The 21,253-nt window shown below is 39.6% G+C and overlaps 2 protein-coding genes across 2 annotated transcripts in view; one reads left to right on the top strand and one right to left on the bottom strand.

Annotated features, from left to right (window-relative positions):
• dhx29 (DEAH (Asp-Glu-Ala-His) box polypeptide 29) overlaps positions 1–21,253 on the bottom strand; it is a 155,018-nt gene that overhangs the window by 14,603 nt on the left and 119,162 nt on the right. The window lies entirely within an intron of this gene.
• mtrex (Mtr4 exosome RNA helicase) lies at positions 1,751–21,251 on the top strand. The gene is made up of 27 exons (XM_037692346.1): positions 1,751–1,873; positions 2,167–2,301; positions 3,650–3,716; positions 3,827–3,889; positions 4,124–4,236; positions 5,896–6,070; positions 6,241–6,331; positions 7,957–8,081; positions 8,217–8,315; positions 8,505–8,622; positions 8,712–8,843; positions 10,337–10,416; positions 10,828–10,938; positions 12,692–12,793; positions 13,580–13,705; positions 13,918–14,068; positions 14,215–14,387; positions 15,171–15,239; positions 15,321–15,446; positions 15,519–15,629; positions 15,722–15,910; positions 18,071–18,234; positions 18,479–18,584; positions 19,817–19,873; positions 19,946–20,108; positions 20,483–20,587; positions 21,035–21,251. The coding sequence occupies exons 1-27, from the start codon at positions 1,773–1,775 to the stop codon at positions 21,085–21,087; spliced, it is 3,105 nt and encodes a 1,034-aa protein (XP_037548274.1). The 5' UTR covers positions 1,751–1,772; the 3' UTR covers positions 21,088–21,251.

Genomic DNA, 21,253 nt, shown 5'->3' with positions numbered 1-21,253 from the left:
ATCCAGTCCTTCATGTTTGCAGCTTCGTCCTTCTCTGTGACCTGACAAACACCACACACACACTCAAAGGCTCTGTCACCGAACATGTATACTGTAGGCACAAGTAAACACACAAACCTTGGGTGTCTCTTTGCAGGCGTTGGACTCTTTGGGGCTCTGAGCTGCAGGTTTCTGTTGAGGAGGCTGGAATTTGGGCCGACTCTTCTGGTTTTCCTCCTGCAGCTGCTGGCTGAAACCATCTGGTAGCTCTTCTGTTAAAACATAATAAACACACACAAATATCAGCTTTAAGATTTTTTTTCCCCCGCATATTTGTTTTAATGAATGTGCATTACCATCTTTAAGGTTAAGACAGAGCCAGTCGAGAGCAGAGTGAAGATCTCCTCCATACAGGACCATGCTCTTCATCGCCTCTTCGATGTGCTCTCGCTTAAACTTAAACTTCTGCAGAGCTGTGTACAGATCCTGCAAGCATGCAAGAAAACAATTATGAATGCATTTCAATGAAACTCTCAGAAAGTAATAAACGGTTGAACATCTACAACCGATTAACTTTTGAAGTCACCTCACTTCAAGTTGGCCACTAAAGCTTATCAAAATTAGGCCACACAAAAATGGCTATAACTGACGTTATTACAGATATTGAGCTATATTTGGTGCGACAGTTGCTGAGTGTTCTCCCCAAATCATATTTTTAGTGCTAACACATCTCATAAGATTTCACAATGTCACATGAGATCGAGCTTAATGTCATTTCAAGGTTTCACCAAAACAAAAACAGCTCTGCCTCTTTTCAACTAACGATCTTAGTGGGAAAACTCTGGCATAAAAGGCAGCAGGAGATATGAATTTTCACAAGAAAGGCTAGGCCTTTAATTGATTCAGGTAATGTACAGGTGTTCAGATGATAAGGTTGAGGGTCTTGTTTTTACCAGCAGTTTCTTGCTCGTAAGTCTGCCAGATATGGGCCCTTTGTCCCCGTTCTCCTGTTGGAAGTCATTGATCAGCTTGATGATCTTTTTCTCCAGATCAGCTTGGATGGACACCTGTGTTAGATCACATGCATTTTAAATTATTAAACCCATAAAGGTCTCTAAATACCTAGACATACAAGACTTACTTTAAGAATCGACTTGTCTGAAGCTCCACCTGTGTCCACCTGGGCTGTTCCAGCAAGACTGTAAGTCTTTGGAGCTGAAGGACAAAAACAGAATATATTATATATATAGAGAGAGAGAGATAAATCACATAGTACAGAGAATATATAAATTTTATTTGACACCAAGGAAGCACCATAATGATTTGGCAGTGTTCAGAAAGCTAATAAATGAACTCCCTTACAGACTTTAAACACTGGTGACAATATACACGAGTCTTTAATAAACTGAAGTAAATCAGCGACAGCACCTTTAGATTTGCTCTCTTTGGCTGGTTTGCTCGCTTTGCTGCTGGCTGCGTGTTTCTTCGGATTCTCCACCGCACCGGTCCCCGCAGCAGCAGAACCACAGCTGTCCGCTGCTGCCGGGGCAACTTGAGGCGCCGATTTCTTCTTTTTCCCACCCATCAGGTCAAATTCCACCTGCCCGCCTGCGGCTTGTTGACTCGAAAATGCGGCTTAAAAGCATCACCGAGGTGTTCGATTGAGGGAAAGACAGACCAAATAGAAAAACACTCAGACGTGTGCTGCATGTGTTTTATGGACCACTCGGCTACCGTAGCGGAACTGTGGAGGCAATCTCGCGCTGCATTGTGGGAAATTTTCACCAACCAACATGGCGGACCCGTTCGATGACGGATTGTTCAGCGTGTTTGACGATGAACAGCAAGGTTCTGCCAGCAAAAAGATTCCCGGGAGCATCTCCACAGAAACAGGGTGTGTTGCTTTAATAAAACTAAGTGTTGTGTGTGAAGTTAAGCCGCTTCGTTTGGTCTGTATCGCGTGAACTTTGCCACATCATGTGGGCTCGTGCAGCTAGTTGGCTAACTCAACTGTTTTAGTTTACCGTTGAAAAAAAAAGTGTTTATTTGTGTAGATTATATCAAGTTTGGAGCTTTGTTCAACTTTAGCTAAATTTGACCGTTGTTAAAATGACGCTTTATTGCTGTTTTTTAAAGTGTAAAACTCGGTTTTGCTGACGATTTGTCTTGTGTTTTGCGTGTTTCTAGGAAAGCTGCAGGTAAAGTCGGTAGTGACAAAGATGCAGGTCCATCTCCTCGGATCAAGAGGGAGGCAGACTGTGACGGAGGAGAGGACGTGGTGTTTGGGAAGAGACCTCGACAGGAGACGGCTAATGACTTAAAGTAAAAGGCAGCTTCATTGTACCTGACTAGAATAAAAACAGCAACACATGCCAGTTCATTACTTCTGTTTTACCCTTTTATACACCTATTTACGTACATTTTAGCTGTGACAGTTTTTGCTTGATTATAATTATGTATTGTTTACATTGACTTGGAAGAACCAGCCAGAGGGAATAATCAAGAAATAAATATTTTCTTTATTGTGTACACATGATATGTGACTATTTTCAAACCCTTTTTACTGTTATGTAATGGGGCCAGCATTTATCTTCCATCCATCCTTTATCTTTTACCCGCTATTTCATTTTTGGATCATGGGGGTCACTGGTGCCCATGTCCAGCAATCACTGTGCGAGAGGCGGGGTACACTCTGGATAGGTCTCCAGTCCATCACAGGGACACATGGAGACAAACAACCGTCCACTCACTCACACCTCGGGACAATTTAAAGTTACCAATCAGTCTTGCATGCTTTTGGTCTGTGGGAGGAAACCGGTGTACCAGGAGAAAACCCACGCATGCACGGAGAGAACATGCAAACTGCACTCACAAAGGTCCCTGGACCAGGATTTGAACCAGGGTAACCTACTCGCTGAGAAGCAGCATCTCTACCAGTTGTGCTACCGTGCTGCCCAGCTTTTTTGTTGAGTTGCTTAATTTATTTACATTTGTAGCACATTCATACTAAATTAACTATTAGTTGAAAATGTACCTTAGATCTTGTCTGTTGAAAAGTGTGATAGACTTGTCTATCATATTTGGGAAGACGTGATCTAAATCTTTCGAGTTTCAGGCTTTGTTATAACTACAAATTTAAATGATAAAGCATTTTAATAGGGTAAAATGATTTCACATCACATTAAACTCATGACAGAGGGCGGCTGTGGCTGAGTGGTTAGAGCAGTCGTCCTCCAGTGCAAGAGTTGGGGGTTCGAATCCACCAGCAGTCACATGCCGAAGTGTCCCTGGGCAAGACACTGAACCCCTCATTACCTCTGATGTGTGTCCCATCAGTGTATTAATGTGATAAAGCACTGATTAGTCTCTTTAGAATAAATTGTTTAAAACGTTTTTATTTTTTAAACGTTTAAAAATTAGTGTGTTTTACTTTCTACATATTTTGAGTTGTGATTTGTAGATAGCTTAACACAAATGTTTTCAGTGTTTAGATGATTTGTATATTCAATATAAAAAAATTGTTGATTTATAGCTGGATGTCAATAATTGATAAAGAATCTGTTCCATGTTCCTTTAAGAACAGAAATGTGAATGAAAAATTAGTGGCCTGTAATTTTTTTTATTTAAGATGCACCTGGCTGAATTTATTTTTTGTTTGTTCTTCTTCCAGTCTTGCTGAATTTATGCCCCAAGTGAAAGTGGAGCCAGTTGAAACTGTGGAAGGATGCTCACATGAGGTAAATTAAACATAACGAATAACTAATTTATTTAAAAAAATTATTTATTTGTAATGTAAAGGTTTAAATGTAAAAAAAAAAAAAAAAAAAAAGCTGTTTTTCATCAACAGGTCGCTCTTCCTGCAGAAGACGAGTATAAACCACTGAAACCAAGAGTTGGGAAAGCAGCTAAGGTACAACACACCGTAAATTTAAACCCTCTTGCACATCTGGTTTATGCAACTATGCTGATTAGGTTGCATGTACTTATTACTTATTTGTTTATAATTTTTGCAATAACCGTTATCAAATGCAGTATGGGAGCTTGTCATTAAACTAGTTAAAGTTGAGCTGCTACATGGAGCATTATATTGCATGCACTTTATTTTTTATAGAGCGGTAATTAGATGGTGTGGTTTGTCCTGCAGGAATATCCGTTTATACTTGATCCCTTTCAGCGTGAGGCCATTTTGTGCATCGACAACAACCAGTCTGTGCTTGTGTCTGCACACACGTCTGCAGGCAAAACTGTGTGCGCTGAGTAAGTATCCTTGATAAATGCAGTACTCTTTAGCCAATCACTTCAGGTCTTGATATTGTACTTGCTGTATTTTAGCACGGTTTAATTCTGCCCAGCTCGTCTGGTTTATTTTTCTCTATGAATAGTACATTTTTGATTCAGTTTTTCTAATAACAGAAACAGGAAAAAGACACAGATTTATTGTTTTTTTTTTTTACAACAACATAAACATCCATTTTTTCTCTCCAAATTAAATTATAAGCAACAAGTACAGTTTTTTGTGCACTGATTTAATTTTTGACAGGGTTTTCATACAGAAGGCTCATAACATTCATTCAACCTTTATTTAGACAGGTAAATCCCATTGAGCCTTCAGGACTCATTTACAAGAGAGACCTGACAACCAAGTATCTTAAGCCGCTTTGCTATTGATAAGTGCGACTCCACTCTGCTCGTTTTGTCCGTTCTTGTCAGGTGTAGGTGATTTGCCACCGTGACTTGTTTCCCCACTCCGTAGGTGAGATTGTCAATTTAAAGTAGGTGGTATCGTAACAGCGCTTTGTGTTTGAGCCACTCTGCCCTTTGTGACTTTTAATCGCCCAATAATCAGACTTCTATTTGCTTACCCCTGACTGTTTCTAAGTTTGGGTGTAACCATGCTGTGCTGTCATCTCCGATATCTCTGTAAATGGACTCATTTCTTGTCACGCCATCTGTCAATACAATCTGAGGAAATGGAGGTTCAGATGTTTCTGTTTTGCATGTGGGCCGTCCAGTGATATAGCTCCGCTGGCCACTCAACAGCTGCTGTCTGCTTACGTCAAATTCAGGCTCTCAAAGCAGTCCGCTTAGAACCACAAACAAGATGGGCTGAGTGGGGGTGGGTTCCAGCAGTGGTCAGGCCTTTAAATGGTGCAGTGTGGGCCGGTAACAGACGAGAGTTAAGACAGTGGCAAAGCGTCATTAGAGCTGAACTCTGAGGTTTACTCTTAAATACTTGGAATTAATAAATATGCTTCTGTTTCATTATTCATGTCAACATTAATCAGTTCATGCGGAACTATAAAGTGACTTTATGCACTTTTTAAATCCCTTTATCCTGATGTCATTTTATTGGGAGGGAGTGGTGGTGCAGAGGTTAGAGAAGGTGGGCCTGTGATCGGAAGATCGCTGCTGGTTCAACTCCCGGTACCGACGACATCAAAATGTGGGTGGGATTGATGAAGCATGCACACCTGTCTCCACCCTCATTCGTCCCACTCTGGGCCCTTGAGCAAAGCCCTTAACCCCCATCATCATCCCCCGGGCACCCTAGATAGCAGCTCTCTGCTCCACACACAGGGCTGTGGCTCGGTGGTCTGTGGTTGCGTCAGGAAGGACATCCGGTGTAAAAATAATTGCCAAGTCTTCGTGCGACTTAGTTCACTGTGACGACCCCTGAAGAACGGAGCAGCTGAAAGAAGAATAATTCTGATGTCATTTTATTAAATATATTAAGTTGAGTTTCAAAGATGAAGATAAATTACTTTTTATTGGAGGGGAAAGAAGTCTTGGCTTGTAGCATTACCAATATCTAGGTAAAGCAACATTTCTTTTGATTGGTTGCTTTCTTATTTATTTTAAACTTGTTTCTTGTGTATAACCAACAGGTCTGACCTGTTTTGCTCTTTTTTTTCCCAGATATGCCATAGCACTGGCTCTCAGAGAGAAGCAGAGAGTCATCTTCACCAGCCCAATCAAGGCCCTGTCCAACCAGAAGTACAGAGAGATGTACGAAGAGTTCCAGGATGTGGGGCTGATGACCGGTGACGTCACCATCAACCCTACTGCCTCCTGCCTCGTCATGACAACAGAGGTGGGAACTAGTTTTGTTCATACAAATATTATCAGAAACACCAGTAAGTTCAAACATTATGACCACCCACCTAATGGGTTTTCCTTTAGTTGTAGATCCTTCACAGAAAGTTGTGTGTTGTATGTCCATCGCAAAGCTGGATTGAAAATGGGGAACTTTTTTCCTTCCAGATTTTGAGGAGCATGTTGTATCGAGGCTCTGAGATCATGCGAGAAGTGGCGTGGGTCGTTTTTGATGAGATCCATTATATGAGAGATGCAGGTATGTACAGAACGAAGACGTGACATTGCATTAAATAACTTCTATTCATTGTAGTTTGAGCCTTGAACAGCCCTCAGAAAATGATCAAACAAAAGCTTCTATCGTTGTACTTTCCTACTACATTTGGATTCTTTTGATGATCATAGGTTGTAAAAGAAACTTACATGGGTATTTAACAATCTGTTACTTAAAACTGAATGTTGATGTCAATGTCAATTTATTTATATAGCACATAAAAAACAACAAAAGCTGACCAAAGTGCTTTACAGTTAAGACAGATTAAAAAATTAAAAAAAAGAGTAAAAATGCATCTAGTGCCACTCAAAAACATAAGTTGACAATAAAAACAACACATAACAACAATAAAATCAGCTCAACTTGTTCTCAGACTCTGTGTGGATAAAATGCCAAGGAATACAGATGAGTCTTGAGCAAAGATTTAAAAGTCTCAACAGTCTGAGCGGTCTTTAAATTCTCAGGTAAACTGTTCCACAGTTTTGGAGCAGCAACCGCAAAAGCCCGATCACCTCTGGATTTCAGTTTGGATCTGGGGACATCTAAGAGGAACTGGTTGGTAGACCGGAGTGCTCTTACTGGAGTGTAAATGTTAATGACATGCCATGTTGATGGCACATCACTTTGTTTCGTGGTGCAGTCAGCATTAGTCCAGTTCAGCCACAGTTCATTGGTAACAAGACATCTACATACAATCTTACCAGTTTAAAACTGGTTCAAGTCATTAAATCTTAACCCAGAAGATGCAAAAATAAATAATGTAAGTCAGCTGGACCAGTTAATACACAGTCACAGTCTGGCACAGTTTGTTCATCACATGTCAGTTTTTTAAATACTAAACTTTACTGTTGGTCAATTCTTCTGTGTTTGCTTCTGAATGTTCTTTTGAAGTTTATGGATAGATGCTAAAAATAGAAGCTTTTAATCAGCTCATTTTAACGCGTCTTATCTGATTTTGTCAATGTAGCTCCATTTATTTACTGGTTCGTATCAATACCAAAGCAAGAAGTAAAAAAAAAAAAAGGGGTGGGGGGGTGAATTTCTAAAAAGCAGTGAATCTCTTGATTTTAAGGAAAAGTACAAATGAGACACACAAACAGACTTGACTGTAGTACTTTAAGCTTAAAAAGTTGCTCGTGTTCTTGTCATTTAAATCTGAATTGATATTTGAACCTGAGTGACACATTTTCAAACCCAGGAGTCCCAAAGCAAAGTGACTTTTATTTTTAGTAACTTCATAAACTCTGAGGTTACTCAAGGCCTAAAATGTTTTCTTATGTCCCTTTTTTAAAAACTAATAAAGGTTGAAAGATTTACTATGATTTTCTGTGCATAATTTAGCAAAGTAGCTGTTTCAGGACGCTTACTGTTCAGGTTGTACTCTTAGGCTGTTTTATTTTTATTTTTTTTACTTTTCTGTGCCGTTTCTGTTGATTTCTGGAAGCAGAAATTGGAGTTTTGTATTTTTAAATCCAGTTTTGTCAGACAAAGAATGACAGAATGAAAGGCAATTTTGAACTGTGTACAAAGTTAAACCACATCTGATAGAATATAAATGTTATTTTATGTGGGCCACTGACGACAACGTTTACTTCTTATGTGTATGTCAGAGCGTGGCGTGGTTTGGGAAGAGACCATCATTCTTCTTCCTGACAATGTGCACTACGTTTTCCTCTCTGCTACCATTCCCAATGCTCGACAGTTTGCGGAGTGGATCTGCCATTTACATAAGCAGGTATGCCATTTTACTTGTATATGCATTTAAGAAGGCGTCAATTATCTAGATATTTATAATAATCAGACTAAACTTTTTTTGTTTAGATTTTATTTGTGCATTTGTTATTCAAGCATTGGTCTAATTTTCCTGCAGCCTTGCCATGTGGTTTACACAGAATACCGCCCCACTCCGCTGCAGCATTACATCTTTCCAGCAGGGGGAGATGGACTCCATCTGGTGGTTGATGAGAATGTAAATATGCCACTTTTTTAATAAATGATTTGGAGCCAGACTGTACGTTTACACCAATAATCCTGTGATCGAACTTTAATTTTGTGGTTTTATTGGGTCAAGATTGTTTCCTTCCCTTGTGGATACATCATATGGAGCAGTTGCATTGTTATCAAAATTTCCACATGCTTGCACACTTTTTTTTTTCAGGGGGACTTCAGAGAAGACAATTTCAACACAGCCATGCAGGTGCTGAGAGATGCTGGGGAGTCTGGGGCCAGCAGTAGAGGCGGCAAGTGGGATCGAGGACGGAAAGGAGGCACAAGAGGTATACAAGCAAAGTTTAACTTAAGGGGCAAAAATGCTTTTAAATTACATTTTTGTCTTGAACAATGTATTTTTGTGTCCCCTCTCAAGGTCCATCAAGTGTATTTAAGATAGTGAAGATGATTATGGAGAGGAACTTCCAGCCAGTCATCATATTCAGCTTCAGTAAGAAGGAATGTGAGGCGTACGCTCTGCAGGTGGCCAAACTGGACTTCAATAGCGGTACGTGCATTTACAGAGATTTAGTTTGGAATTTATAACTCTCATCTTTGTTAACCTTGTAAATAATATTGTTTTATTTCTAAGATAGCTATTAGTTTTAAAAGATGAAACAGATGCATTAAGTCAAGCTTGTATGATACTACTGTCTCAAGTAAAATTAATCATCTTTGGATGTCAGAATAACTCGTATTCAGTTCCTCTACTGGAGTTATAATTTTGACCAGTCCTCTATATGATGAATACATTTCTTTCAAACCTAATGTCATAATAAACACATTTTTGTGACAAATTACTTGTGGGAGTTGAAATTAGAAAACCGGAACCCCTCAGCAAAACACTAAGTTGTTGGCAGAGTGAGCTGATGGAAACCTCTCCACTGAGGGAGTGTTATAAATATGTCTTTTTGTGCCACACGTTTGGACAAATAAAGGAGTTTCTTCATGAAGAGTAATTCTGTGTGGAAAGCATCCAGCTTTAGAGGAAGCTTGGCTCACATCCACCTGCTTCAGACCTTTTGCCGTGAAATAAAACATCCATACAAGTTGATATTGTGGAACGTTTTTCCTTCGTCATCTTGATTTGTTTCTTCCTGGTCTGTGACATCATTCTAAATGAGGTATGTTTTAATGCTGAGCTCTTCCAACAACCAAGACTTTTATTCTGTGAAAGCTGAAAGTTTATCAATATCCCAAACAACAAATGGGAAATCGCTGCCTATGAATTTATCATTTTCACTAACTGATTTTCCAATTTAAGCTGAGTTTCATGTAAAATTAGCAAACGGCATTGTGCAAAAATAAACTTCGACTTGAATTAGTTGAAAAGTAAAAACTTGTTAATTTCTTGTTCTTTGAGTTATTTAAACACAGACTCAAATTACTATTACATAACAAATTATGCTAAGATAAATGCCTTAAATGATGGAAACTTAACTTAGCTGTCAGACATAGAAGGGCTTTTATTATTTTTTTCAACAAACTGGTGAAGCCACAGTGTTTACCCAGTTCATGTTTTGAGTGTAAGTGGGTTACAATGAGGTGGTCGAGCCACGTAGATCCTCTGGTTTATTTTTACTGATCAACTCCTAACCCCTCTCCTCCTTTTTGTGTGCATTATTTACATTTTTTTAATATGTCTGCATGATCTTCCCTTCTTAAATACTGGAACCAAACTTTACTGTAAGCTGTTACTTTCTAAGCGTTTTTATTTTATTTTTTTAATTGCTTAGTTTTCGAGTCATTTGACTTGCTGTTAAATAAACATAGTAGTTCTTGTAGATTAAAAAAAAGACTTTAATCTTGATTAAAACGATAGGCATGAGATGAAGATCATTGATGTTTTGGACAAAGTTTCCCTTCAGGAAAGTCCACCTCCTTCCGACTGTCCATATTAACAACAGATTAGTTAAACTACTAATTGATGGTGTAAGAAGGCCTTAGTGTTATTTGGACATCTGTTTGAGCAGACGTTAAGAAATGCATTGTTTGTTCCAGATGATGAGAAGCGTCTCGTGGAAGAAGTGTTCAGCAACGCAGTGGATTGTCTTTCAGATGAGGACAAAAAACTGCCTCAGGTAAGCAGGACAGGTCCATCACACATTTCCTTCAAATACTTTTATAACATCCATCCAGTATTTGAACTTAACATTTGACACCGTGTACACGTGAAAAGAAACCACACGAGTTTGTCCTTTATTTGCTCAAAGAGAAGAGTTAACAACTTGTTTGAAAATGTATCACTCTGAGCTCCACTTGAAGCTGCTCCTTTGAGTTATCGTTAGAAAGCATGTCACGTTCATGTTCTGTTGGTGAGTCGATTAATACAGCATGTGTGATGAATAAATTAATGACGTTACACCCTTTTCCATGGCCAGGGTTGTTTCCATATCTGGTTTTAATCGCTGTAATCCTTTGATTCAAGCTGTTAGATTTAAACTGTCATTAATTTAACAAATTACCAGTAATGATCCTCTGGTGTCCCACAGGTCGAGCATGTGCTGCCACTGTTGAAGAGAGGGATAGGAATCCATCATGGAGGCCTCCTACCCATCCTGAAAGAAACCATAGAGATTCTTTTCTCTGAGGGCTTGCTTAAGGTACTGCCATCTTAGAGGAAACCCTCCTGTAAACACACCGAGGAGTGAAGTAATATTCCACTCTGCAGGATCGTAACTGGACATTTAAATTACATTATAAAAATTTTTTAAAAAGTTGCCTCCTGGATTTAACTAAGCAAATGGGTACGAGCCTCCTATTGGATAATTACTGCATGAGTGATTATCTTTCAGCTGGCAACAAGTTCTTTAACCCCGACTGGCGCAATGAGTTGCTTCTCACTTTGAGAAAGGGTCAAATCGTTGGCATCAAGCAGAGAAAACAGTTAAGGAGATTGCAGAATCTACTAAAATTGGGTTAAGAACTATCCAACGCATTATTAAAAACCGGAAGGATAGTGGGGACCCATAGTCTTAGAGGAAGAAATGAGGCCTTAAAAAAATCCTGAATGATCATGATCGGTGATCACTTTGGTGAAATCAAATCGAAGAAAAAACAACAGTAGCTCTCAGGGCTATGTTCAATAATGAAAGTAAGAGCATTTCCACACACACAATGTGAAGAGAACTTGAGAGATTGGGACTGAACAGCTGTGCAGCCTTAAGAAAACCACTAATCAGTGAGGCTAACTGGACAAAAAAGGCTTCAGTTTGTTAGAGAGCATAAAGATTGGACCCTGGAGCAATGGAAGAAGGTCATGTGGTCTGATGAGTCCAGATTCACTCTGTTCCAGAGTGATGTGTGCATCAGGGTAAGAAGAGAGGCAGGTGAAGTGATGCACCCATCATGTCTAGTGCCTGGTCATCAATACAAGATAAATTAATGCAACACTGGATGGAAATGGATCTTGTGACATTGTAGAATTTATTGAAACGTCACAGTGAATGCATGCTGTGATCAAAGCTAAAGGTGGTCCAACAAAATATTAGCGCGTGACCTTTTTTTTGGTGGCAACTGTTTTTTTTTTTTTTTTGGCCAGGCAGTGTAAGATTGTTTATTTAGGTATAGGCAATTTACCGGTATAATATTCTGTAAATATTTCTGAACAATCTTTGGTGTATCTAACAAAGTTGAGTCAGGTACCCTGGACTGATTTGTGTTTGTTAAAAAACGTTTAGTCTTTTATCCAAATGACTTCTTTAGTCTGAGGAGCTGCAGCAAACTCAGTCTTATAATCAGCACCTTCAACCAGTTTGCTGGTGACAGCCACAACTAGTTGTTCAACAAAGAAGAACCCGACCAGAGGACCTGACTCAACTTTCTTAGATTTATCTTTCTTTTTTTTTTTTTACCTTTTATTTAACCTGGAAGAAATCCATTGAGATTAATCTCTTTTACAAGGATGTCCTGGGATATCTACCTGAATTACTGCGCATCATCAGGACATCTGTAATATAGTTGGTAATCTAATTAGCGTTGCACACAATTTGACAGATAATCCTAATCTTTCCCAGCTGCTCATTTCAAACACACCTTTAAAAAATTGCACGACTTAAACTGGTCCAGATGCAAGTCAGGCAGCTACTAAAGGACTTTTATTAAAACTCCACATAGTTTTTAAACACTAAGACTGTTAACTGGACGACACGGTAAACCTATTGTAACTATTATTTTTTAACATGTTTGATGAATCAAAATTATGAAGCAACAAACCACTAGTCAGGACTCAGATCAGCACACAGTGTTTTTGTTTGTAACTGTATAAATATTGTTAAAAAGAATACTCAAGAAAACTAATTCTTGTAAATGTCACGTTGAGCTGAAATTGTGTCCATGCCTTTATTTTCTTCCCAGGCCTTGTTTGCTACAGAGACATTTGCCATGGGAATTAACATGCCGGCTCGGACTGTGCTCTTCACCAGCGCACGCAAATTTGATGGCAAGAGTCACCGCTTTGTAAGAAGACTTACCTAGTCCCACTTCCCTACCACCTATTGAAGATAGATTTACCTGAGCTGTTTCTCTAATATACATTACATTGTGTCATTTCACATAATTGATAATGAAGCCTTCCAAAAGCAGGAGGATGGAGTGAAACTACCTAAATGTATTCAAAGCGTTTGGGGAAAGTTAAACACTCGGAAAGAAAGTGAACCGTGTATATCTTCAAGTCTGAGGGTCAGCAGCTCCTTATAAACTGTCCCGTCTCTTTAAAGCTGTTCTGGTGTGTGTTTAGTGTAGAGTTGATACTCGGTGTGTTGCTCTGAAGCCTTTATAAGGTCTTCAGACACTCCTGCTTGCTTTGCCACATAAACAGCCACGTATTGTTTATAAGAGCTGGGGGCCGTGTGTGAAGCTGCTGTTCCGCACACACACATTAAAGTTTGAAGAGAATGAGAGACACTGCCTTCCAAGAAGTTCATCAGGAACATCTGGTGCCTCTGATGGAGCCAAAGCTCCACGCAGGCACTCGCTTCAAAACGCACTCCTCATGAGCCACAATTTTGAAATTATGATCCTATGCTGACATTTCTAAAATAAAGATTTTAGAGTTTCACCACAAAACAGATCCTCCTGTCAACCAGACCATTAAACAATTAGGATTTATCAGACGGGTGGCAGAAAGAAGTTGCACGGTCCATATTCGTTAATCTGCATTTTGTGGAATAGCAGACAACAAATGCATTTTATTCTGCAAGTAAAAAGGCAGATTTTCTCTGCATCGTTTTCTTATTTGTCTAGATTACGTCAGGTGAATACATCCAGATGTCTGGCCGTGCTGGGAGGAGAGGAATGGATGATAGGGGAATCGTTATTTTCATGGTGGATGAGAAGATGAGTCCAGCTGTGGGGAAACAGCTACTGAAGGTACAGTTCAGTTCCATCATAAAACCTTTTTGATTTTAACCTCTGATTTGCACAAATTGACCCATTTTCCATTGGTTAAACCTATTTTTTTTTACCTTTCCTGTTATCAGCGAAGATTTTCCATGAGATCATTTAACGTGGCAACACTATCTTGTAGTAAATTAAATTTATACTAAAGGAGTGCACGTTTTTGTTGTTGCTGTGCCATGCAGGGCTCAGCAGACCCGTTAAACAGTGCCTTCCACCTGACCTACAACATGGTGCTCAACCTGCTGCGTGTGGAAGAGATCAACCCAGAATACATGCTTGAGAAGTCGTTTTACCAGTTCCAACACTACAGGGCTCTGCCTGGTGTCGTTGAGAGTAAGTATGTTTCATATGTTCCTTTTACACATTCCAGTCACAATTAGATTAGATGGTAACAGGTAAACCAATACCACTCAAGTAAATAATTCAAAGTTGCAGTAATAGATGGAAATTGAATCAGAATTCTGATCCTTTTTGTACAGAAATTAAGAAATTGGAGGAGCAGTACCACACTATTGAAATTCCTAATGAAGAGAGTGTGGTCACTTACTTTAAGATCAGGCAGCAGCTGGCCAAACTGGGTAAAGAAATCCAGGAGTTCATCCACAAACCCAAGTACTGCCTGCCGTTCCTGCAGCCTGGGCGACTTGTCAAGGTACAGCTTAATTTACTCACAGTCTAGAAGTTATTAGGCCTGTCACGATAACCAATTCTGCTGGGCGATTAATTGGCTCAGAAATTATTGTGATAAACGATAATATTGTTTGAAATTTGACAATAATTGGTAATTATTGTCAAATTTAAGAAGAAATGTGTAATTTGTTTTGTGTGTAGTGACTTTTTTTGACCACTGGATGGCAGTATAAGACTGTTTGAACTTAAGGATGGATAGTGAGGGAGCGAGTGGCGTATCTCTTTAAGAAAAATGGGAGGGAGACCCCTTGATGTGACATGGGCTGTCTCTCCTTCCTTTATTTGGGTCTCAAAATGGCAGACACTCGGTGTAGTTTGAGTTCTTTAGCATATCATTTTTCACTCAAAGCTTTTAATAAAAAATCAGTAAACAAGATCTCAGCTTCTTTTTGCAGAGATAAACAACTTTTTAGACAAAGACACAGGTTTCAACCTTGAATTTTGGAGCTTCGACAAGACAGGTTTTTTCCTGATGTCGGCCTGTTAGCTTAGCTCGTAGCTTAGCTGCTTTTAACGATCCAAAATACGCGATGTTTGTATGGTTCAAATGGATTTTAAAGAGAAAGGGAGGGGGTCAGTGTCTTCAGAGAGAGAGAGACACGAAGAAACGATACAGCCGATAAATGAAAATGAGGTCGGTAATTTCTGCGATTAATTGATTTTATTGTTTATCTCGGCAGGCCTAGCAGTGATCAAGAATTTTTACATTTAATTGTAATCTCAACGCTTCATTTTGACGCCACAGGTGAAAAATGAGGATGTTGACTTTGGCTGGGGAGTCGTTGTAAACTTTTGCAAGAAGACTAACGTAAAAGTAAGGCAGTATTACCTACATTTATTTATTTTTTAAGGCAGCTTCTATGACTAATTGTTTAATTTTTCTTTGTCTTTTTAGACCAGCATGGACTCGGAGCCTCTGTATGTGGTGGAGGTTTTGCTTCACTGTAGTAAGGAAAGTGTAAAAGATGCAGCAACAGAAGCTGCCAGACCTGCAGCTTCAGGGGAGACTGGAGAAATGCAGGTTGGTGAAACTGGGCAAAAATGCACAACTTTATGCTACAAATACATTTAACAGTCACTGTTTTTTTTCCAGGTGGTTCCAGTGATGCTCCACCTCTTAACTTCAATCAGCTCTGTTCGTCTTTATATCCCTAAAGACCTGAGACCGTTCGACAACAGACAGCTCATGCTCAAATCCATTCAGGTACACATGGCAGTCGTGCTGATTGAAGGAAAGCTATAACTGAAATTTCTGTCAAAACCATTTTAATCTGCCTCCGTTCGTTTTGCCTTTAGGAGGTGCAGAAACGTTTCCCAGATGGTGTTCCTTTACTCGACCCCATCGATGACATGGGCATCAAAGACCCGGCGCTGAAGAAAGTGATTCAGAAAGTGGAGGCCTTCGAGCACCGGATGTACACCCACTCCCTCCACAGTGACCCCAATTTGGAGTCTGTCTATTCTCTCTGTGAGAAGAAAGCTCTGGTGAGAAACTGCTTGTTTGAATTATGTGCACACGAGTTAAATGTCAAACTTCAGGAAGTTTCAATAAATGTTAGTCCATCGTACAAAGCAGTGATTAAACAATAGATGGATATTGTTGTTACTGAAATGTTGGATTTTAATTATTTATAGCATGTACTGCTATAATACTGCTCATTAGATAAGTCTAGATAACCTTCGATTTTCCTCTTGTGTTCAGCTTTATATAAACTCGTACAAACACGGGAAGAAACCATATTATTTCTACATCTTACGTCATAGGTCACACAAATGTCGCGCTTTCTCATCCTGCGAGTAAATAAACTATTCATAGTGCGTAATGCAGATGTTCTGTCTCCCTCCAGACAAGTAATACTTAAACACCATGTCCTCTCACTGACACTGTTTCATATTTTAACTTTTAGTTGCTCTACTTTTAAATGTTGCCCTCATTGGTCTGGGCTTGGATCACCTTTACTGTATTTTCCCGTATACAAGTAGCAGGTTTTTATCATAGATTTGCCAGTCCTGTGACTTGCACGCCAAAGTGACTTATATACTGTAATTTCTGTACTATCGAGTGCACCTGAATATAAGACACACCCGCTAAATTTAAAAAGAAAATTAAAATTTTACATAAAGAGGCCACACTTGTCTATAAGCAGCGGGTGTTCACGTTGTAACATGAGATATTTACACAGAAAGATTTAAAAAAAAAAAATTATTTTAATTAAATACGTACTGGTAACACAAATACAGTAAATGTTTTTTTTATGAACAGTGCATGTAACACGGCTGGTAAACTACTCCCCAAGAGAGATGTGTATTGGGCAGCTATGCGAGTGCCTGGGTGTGACGGAGCTAAATGTTTTGGTGACATGAAGCTCGTTAGCCCGTCAAAAAAAAAAAAAATCCATAAATTAGCCGCAGAATTGTATAAGCCGCGGTGTTCAAAGTGTGTGAAAAACGTAGCGGCATATAGTCCGGAAATAACAGTATTTCTCCCCTCCTCCATATCCATGATGCTATTTTTGACTGATACTTTAAATGTTCACATACTGTCATGTACTGACATGAACCAGAGTAAACATTACCGTTTGCAGCCGCTAGAGGCACACCGAGCGTCCGCCATTTTGAGAACCGAAAAACAAGACGAGACAGCCCATGTCACGTCAAGGGGCCTCCCTCCCTCCTTTTCTTAAAGAGACGCTGGTCGCTCCCTCACTATCCATCCTTCGGTTCAAACAATCCTATACTGCCACCCAGTGGTCAAAAAAGTTCTACAGACAAAACAAATTAACCAACATTTCTTCTTAAATTTGACAATTACTAATTATTGTCAAATTTCAAACAATATTATCGTTTATCGCAATAATTTCTGAGACAATCGCCCAGCAAAATTTATCGTGACAGACCTACTCACCTTTGCTATAATGTCGAGCAAACAAATAATTGTTTTTAGGTGTTAATCTTGTAAAATTTTGAAGAACTGCAACAGCGAGTCCTCCTGTGCGCATAAGTGGATAATGATCTGCACAAACGGCTAAAGAGAATCTGATAGAGGGACTGAACTAATTTAGTTTGTGAGCTTGTTTGAAAAAACATCTTCTCAAATTAAGCCCTCTTCCCCAACTGCTAAGAGGACTAGAGGAAATCATAAAGTGGTGTTTCTACCACACCACTATGGAGTGATGGTGTCATGATTAATAAAAAGGTGGCGAGTACACCCTGAGCAGGACACAAGTCCATCACAGACCACATGCACATTTTTAAATATAAAACATTAAATCTGACCATTAACGACTAAAGATGTTTCCTTTTTTATAGCTGCTAAGATTATGAGCAAACAATGGGGTTAAAATAAGTGTTTTTTTATTTATTTCTGGAGGAATTAACCTTGCTGGTGACATTTGTGGGCGTATTTGTCAGAGTTGTGTTTTGCATCTGTGAGAAATGGAGTGAAGTGAGTGACGGAGTTTCTCTACAAGATAAAGCATCTGCTGTAACTTTCAGCCACACTCCTGTTAATCACTGTGACAGTAACTGCACTGTTTGAGCTCATCTCGTGCACAAAACAGCTGCTAGTTCTGACAGACGTTAATGAGCGATGTGCGAACCCTTTGCTCACTCGTATCACTGAAGATGTGCGCTTGTGCTCTTTAGATCGCGGCAGATGTTCGAACGGCCAAACGAGACCTGAAGAAAGCTCGAACCGTCCTGCAGATGGATGAGCTGAAATGCCGGAAGAGAGTTCTCCGAAGACTCGGCTTTGCCAGTCTTTCTGACGTCATCGAGATGAAAGGGCGGGTCGCCTGTGAAATCAGCAGGTTGGGAGGAACACGCATGCACGTCATTTGGGGTTGCTTGGTAGTTTTTAACGTTTATTATGACTTAGTTTGGTAACACTTTTCTATCAGTCTGATAAGTTGATTTGTTAGTGGGACAAGTTTCTAAAGCAAGGCGTGTGCGTTTACTGGTTTGCAGTGTTTCCTCACAACCATTGTCTAAACTGAACGGTCCGTTTTAGATCCTGTTTTTTACAGTGTAGTTCTGTGTGTGGTGTTTTTGCAGTGGTGACGAGCTCCTGCTGACAGAGATGGTGTTCAACGGCCTCTTCAACGACCTGACGGCTGAACAAGCCACCGCCCTCTTGTCCTGCTTCGTCTTCCAGGAGAACGTAGGAGCAAACACACAATTCATCTCATTCTCTGAGCAAACCTCCCCGAACACTGACCTTAACATCTGATTCCCATTCCCACGGAGTTGCATTCTTGGCTCGGTTCCCTGCTTTGCAACCAAAACAGAAAGCTGAACTTGGTGTGTTTGTCTTGTCTAATGAAGTCTGTTGTTTGAAACGACAAACGAAGCAGAACTCTTCCCTGCCTCCACGTTGCCTCCGTCTTCTTAAAAGAACAACATTCTGCTCTGAGCGTTGTCCATCTCATCGTTTCTCTGTTTTGTTGAACCAGTCTGTAAGTTTGTGAAGAGTGACAGGTCTCATTCATTTATTTATTGTTATATATTTAATTATTTATCTGAGTGTTAATTTGCAGGTATTCCCAAGTATTAACAGTGATTTGTTGTATTTCATTTAGATAACAGTTTTTTGTAACTGTCATTGTGTCAGTCTCAGTAAAAAACACAAACAAGGAAGTTTTATTTTACTGTTTTGAAATTCAAATTTTTGTTCCTTTGTAGTTTTAAGGTTATTTTTTAGAAATCTGTTTACTATCCTGACTGAGGCCTTGTTTTGGACAGACAGCTGCTTCTTGGCGTTCTTTCTATTTTAACAGATCACTAGAACACCCAGCTTCTAAAGAAAGCTACAAATAGCAGTAAGGTGCTGGTGTGCTTCAAAATGACATGGTCTGTTTCTGTACGACTACAAAGTGGACACAGTTTTAACACAGACTCAGCTGCTGTTGGATACAACGAGGAGAAACTTCTCTTTTAGTCGGACATAATTCAGGATGTTTAAAAAATACAGAATGCAAAAAAATCAGGACTCGTTTTTCTGTTTTGCTTTAATTTGGCAATTTTAAATAATAGTGAATATCTTTTGCTTATCTTGTGTGAGACTGTTGCTAAAGCGGAAACCGAATGCCTGATCAAAAGTATTTTTTTAATGTCTATCGTTTGTTTCGTTAGATGATTGCATGAATATCTCTCGTCTGACATTTAACGCCACAAGATGTGAAACTGGTTGCAGCTGTAATGGAAGCAGCACTGATGCACAAAAACTGTTCAACTCTTAACCGGTACAGAAGTGTAAAATTTGCAACTGCTCCCCCATTTCCACTTCCATCATCAGCAGAAAAAACATCAGCAACCTTTACACACACTTTTCACATCATTTCTGTACGAGTGCATTTGACTCCCCGGAGGTTAAAAAGTCGTTTCACCCTGCAGGCCAACGAGATGCCGAAGCTAACGGAACAACTGGCTGCTCCCCTCAGACAGATGCAGGTGAGACACGAAGCACAAGCTGTTTTCTACCAGGTTGACGTGAACACGGTTAACGTTGAATGTCGGGTTTAGGAGTGTGCCAAGCGCATTGCCAAAGTGTCTGCAGACGCCAAGCTGGAGGTGGATGAAGACTCTTATCTGAGCCAGTTCAAGCCCCACCTGATGGACGTGATCTACGCCTGGGCTAACGGGGCCACGTTTGCTCAAATCTGCAAAATGACGGACGTCTTCGAGGGTGCGTTCAGAATGTTAAAACTACTTTATCATGTTTGTCTTCTTTTCTGACTGTTGGGGAGTTTTCCGCAGCATTTGAGGCAGTTCAGGGCTGATTTTGAATTAGATTTATTACTTGTGGCTGGATTCCCAGTTCCAGCATTCTCCCCATAGTTTCTGTGCCAGCAGTGAGTTCATCTGTTAAATATTGGAGGTTACAAAAAGCAGGAAAGGAATCTTGAGTTGGGAAACTTGAGGGAGGATTTTGTTGAGCTTGCGTGTGCTCTGGCAACAGAAACACAATTGAGAAACGCTCGTAGCTTTCCAGTTCCTTTTAGAAGTGTCCTTATTTTGTCCATATTAATGCAGATGCTCCATTATGTATGTTTTATTTAGGAAGCATTATCCGCTGCATGCGCCGTCTGGAGGAAGTGCTGCGACAGATGTGCTCCGCAGCCAAAGCCATCGGTAACACTGAGCTGGAGAACAAGTTTGCAGAAGGTTAGCTACAATAATTAACGCTTTAGACTGAAATTTATTCACAAAGCTCCAAGTTCTTGTTGCAAAATCAGGACTGTTTTAGATTAGATGCATGTCTTACTTCATATTACTGAACTTCAAAGAAATGATCAGTTCATAAAACTAGTTAACTCCCCGTTTCCCCCTTTTTGACTAATATAAACAACAAATAAAAGTATAGCTCTTATATTGTCGTTTCAAAGCTAAAAGGTTTGCAGCTTCAGTAGAAGTTTTAGTGTAAGATATTTTATCTTGAAACCTCGATGCACTGCCTGACCTAAAGACAGGTTAACCTTTTTAAGCATGCTTGTTTCTCATCATTGCAAACTGCTTTTTACAATATTTGAAGCCGTTGACCTTTAAAAGTATGACACCACTGGTATATGATCTGGTTACAGATTAATTTTCTTGTTTTATTTCTCTCTGCAGGAATAACGAAGATCAAGAGAGACATCGTCTTTGCTGCCAGTCTGTATTTATAGACCGTGACCATCTCCAGATTTGCTTCTTGCTCTAATCCACACATCAACATCACACTGTTTAGTTCCAATTTAATTAGTTTTTTTACACAAATGTTATGGATCAGAATACATTAATAGTTGGAGCTTTTGTTCAGCTCCGTTTACAACGGGTGCACAACACAAACTC

This window comes from Nematolebias whitei, chromosome 18 (assembly GCF_014905685.2).
Source record: "Nematolebias whitei isolate Nwh7 chromosome 18, NemWhi1, whole genome shotgun sequence".
In the NCBI taxonomy this organism is placed as follows: Eukaryota; Metazoa; Chordata; class Actinopteri; order Cyprinodontiformes; family Rivulidae; genus Nematolebias; species Nematolebias whitei.
The sequence above is the reverse complement of the archived record's forward strand: the minus strand, read 5'-3'. Positions and strand labels throughout refer to the sequence as shown.